A 3385-nucleotide genomic window follows, 5' to 3' on the forward strand; every position below is an offset into this window, starting at 1 on the left:
ACACGCTCAGCCTGTATAAATATCGGCCACGGGCAGCCCCCAGCAGCACGTTCCTCCTGGATCCCACTCCAAATCCTCTCTCTGCTCAGGACAGATGGCTCCCAGCGCTGTTTTCCTGGAGCCAGACAACATGCTGACGCCAAAGGAGAAAAATAAAGTAAGTGCAGGTGCAGCAGAGCAGTTTGCACTGGGTGAGACCTTGCCTGGCTCTGCTGAGGAGCAGCGGGCAGCAAACAGCCCTGGGGAGGGTCAGGGAGAGGATTCTTTAATCACAGGGCACTTTCCCTTTGCTTTTTGCACCTGAGGAAGCCAATGGAGGGTCAGGGAGAGGATCCTTTAATCACAGAGCTCTTTCCCTTTGCTTTCTGCAGCTGAGGAAGCCGGTGGTGGAGAAGATGCGCCGGGACCGCATCAACAGCAGCATCGAGCAGCTGAAGCTGCTCCTGGAGAAGGAGTTCCAGAGGCACCAGCCCAACTCCAAGCTGGAGAAAGCCGACATCCTGGAGATGACTGTCAGCTACCTGAAGCAGCAGAGCCAGCTGCAGATGAAGAGTAAGTGTTGGGTTCCCTTTCAGTCTCTATTTTACCACAATTCTGTGACTGTTGTATGAATCTCGAGCCATGGACAGCTGTTCTAAACTATTCTTTCTTCCCTTCTCCCTCTTTTCTTCCCTCCTCCAGCTGCAGGACCCTTCCACAAAAGCTCCCAGTTTGACTTCAGAGAGGGCTACTCCAGGTGTTTGCAAGAAGCTTTCTACTTCCTCTCTCTGCACAAAGTCCGAACTGAAACTCAGACCAAACTTTTAAGCCACTTCCAGAAGAGCCAGGCAGCTGCTCCAGAGGTCTCCTTCTGCCCTGGGAATGCCAGTGCCCTGAAACAAGTGTCTCCAAAGGACAGCAGCCCTCTCTGGAGGCCCTGGTAGTCAGAGGAGTCCTCACTGTGCCAGTCCAGAGGAAGGATCTGACTGCATCTGATAGTCCAGCTCTGATCCTCTCTCCTGTAGGGGATTTTATTCCCCCCCCCTTTGTTTTATTTATGTATGAGAGAATGCCGTGCTTTTGGCTTTTTTTGGGATGCTCTGGCAAAAGCTGAGGTGTTCTGTTTAGTGTTGAAGCTGTGTAGGCACTGGTGCAGTGCTGCCCAGGCAGGGGCAATGTCTTCAGAATGAAGGAGGGTGTTTGTAAATGTTACACTTGTGATGGACAGGAATTGCTGTAGGAGATTTTCTCTGATATTCCCAGTAAGAGCCATCAGCTTTGCTCTGGCTTGACTGACAACTCTGGTTGGCCCAGTCACTCTGGAGGATAAATTTATTTCCACTTGGTTAAAGTATTTCCCTCTGTTTGCTCATCAGTTGAGCAGCATCAAAAGCAGGTTTGGTTTTGGTTTGGATTTCTCCCCCATGGCCCTTTCATAGTCCTGTACATACAGTGTGAAGGATGACCAGGAGTTAGGAAACTATGTGGAATATTTCTACTATTTGATGCTTTTTTCAATTTAGAAAAAGAGTATGTTATTGCTTTATGTTAAAGAGGAGTAGTAGGTAACAGTCTTGATTTGTCAATGTTATACATTCTGGGTGTAAGCTATGCTTTTTTTAGCATTTTCATTATAATAATGATTTTTATCTGTATTGAGTGGTTGAATTCCTGGTGGATGATGTTTCTCCCAGTGCTGGGACTGCCCTATGGCTCACCTGCATACTGTGTATGCATCTCTGTGTGTGTAGAGAGCAATAAAATGCATTTGTGTGCAACTCCTGTGTGGGTCTCTCCATCTGAAGGATGTGCAGCTGCCTGTACCCCTGGGTAAAGTTGTCATTCTGAAGAAATGGGGTTTTTTTAAAGCTCAAGGAACTCCCATTCATGTTTACTTTGTATATTCTTGAGAATCCCACAGATTCCTGCAGAATCCTACTGAGCATTCCCTCAGTCCTGTCCCAAATCCCTCACCTGAGCAGCAATGTCCTCCTACAGAACCTGACTCCTATTTCCACACCATTTGGTCACAAATTTAGCCCACTAAGCTGAGTTTTGAGGGGTTAATTTGTGCCAGATTTAGTGGGGTTTTTACCAGGATTTGAGGGCTTGGTTGGCCAGGTTTTGAGGGGTGAGTTTATGCCAGGTTTAGTGAAGTTTGTACCAGGTTTGGAGGGGTGGCTTTTTGCCAGATTTTGAGGGATTTTTACCAGGATTTGAGGGGTTGGTTTGCCAGGTCTTGAGGGGTGAGTTCATGCCAGGTTTGGAGGGGTTTGTACCAGGATTTGAGGGATTTGTACCAGGATTTAAGGGCTTGGTTTTCTAGACTTTGAGGGGTGAGTTTGGGCCAGGTTTTGAGGGGCTTCTATCAGGATTTGAGGGGTTGGTTTGCCAGGTTTTGAGGGGTGAGTTTATGCCAGGTTTAGAGGGGTTTTTACCAGGATTTGAAGGGTTGGTTTGCCAGGTTTTGAGGGGTGAGTTTATGCCAGGTTTAGAGGGGTTTTTACCCTGTTTAAGGGCTTGGTTTGCCAGGTTTTGAGGGCAATTTAATTTTCTTTAGTTTGTACCAGGTTTAGAGGGCTTGGCTTACCTGGATTTGAGGTGTTTGTCAGGTTTTGAGGGGGTTGCCAAAATTTAAGAGGTTTGTCAAGTTTTGAAGGTTTTGCCACAATTTAAAGGGTTTTTCAGGCTTTGAGGGGTTTGTCAGGCTTTGAGGGGTTTTCTCCCATCACACCTGAGGAGCAGAGAACTTCCCCAGCTCCACCTCTGCCAGCAATCATGGAAACCCTTGTCTCTGTGGTTCTGCTGCTGGTGCATCTGCCCTCACAAATATCTGGCAAAGGAGGAGAAGTTGTGTGCCCCACAAGTATGAAGAACATCACTGTAAAGGGGTAGCTTTGTAATAATATCCTGAATAATGGTCTTATTTCTCCAGCTGAAAATTCCCCTCCCTGCTTGTTGGTGGGGCTGTTTCCTTTTCTTTGCAGCAATGCAGGAGCCAGGGGTATCTCTTTTTTTTGGTAATACATTAAAATCTGATTTGAGAGTGACCCAACAGTGATTCTTGCTCTCAAGAGAGCAGTGGAATCCTAAATTTTAGAGTGGAAAGAGCAGGATTTGCTGATAGAAGCTGATAAAAGCTGACTGTTCATATTCTGTGTTTCCCTTTTGACGTGGTTTTGATGTTAATGAGGAGAAGGGAGATCAAGCAACTTCTCCTGTGCAGGAACTTGGTGCCTACCCCAAAGAAACCAGGCCTGAATTGGACATGGCTTGAACTGTGACACACAATGGGGATGGTTAAAATACCCAAACACAACCCCTTTTTTTCTTTTTATTTTCCCCTAAATCATCATGAAGAGAAAGGCAGCTTGAAAATGAAAAGGAGGGTTTGCAAAGGAGTTCA

At 46.6% G+C, this 3385-nt stretch overlaps 1 protein-coding gene across 1 annotated transcript; it reads left to right on the plus strand.

Moving 5' to 3' along the window:
* LOC102071790 (transcription factor HES-5) lies at positions 1–1757 on the plus strand. The gene is made up of 3 exons (XM_074558591.1): positions 1–157; positions 372–552; positions 682–1757. Exons 1-3 carry the CDS (start codon positions 95–97, stop codon positions 921–923), a joined length of 486 nt encoding a protein of 161 aa, XP_074414692.1. The 5' UTR covers positions 1–94; the 3' UTR covers positions 924–1757.
* Positions 1758–3385: the final 1628 nt, after the last annotated feature.

This window comes from Zonotrichia albicollis, chromosome 25, assembly GCF_047830755.1.
Source record: "Zonotrichia albicollis isolate bZonAlb1 chromosome 25, bZonAlb1.hap1, whole genome shotgun sequence".
Taxonomy (NCBI): Eukaryota; Metazoa; Chordata; class Aves; order Passeriformes; family Passerellidae; genus Zonotrichia; species Zonotrichia albicollis.

Bases quoted from the DNA above. Each gene is read 5' to 3' on its own strand.
- LOC102071790 (XM_074558591.1), top strand. From the start codon at position 95: ATGGCTCCCAGCGCTGTTTTCCTGGAGCCAGACAACATGCTGACGCCA. The intron at 158-371 runs GTAAGTGCAGGT...TGCTTTCTGCAG, and splicing joins CGCCAAAGGAGAAAAATAAA to CTGAGGAAGCCGGTGGTGGA. The intron at 553-681 runs GTAAGTGTTGGG...TCCCTCCTCCAG, and splicing joins GAGCCAGCTGCAGATGAAGA to CTGCAGGACCCTTCCACAAA.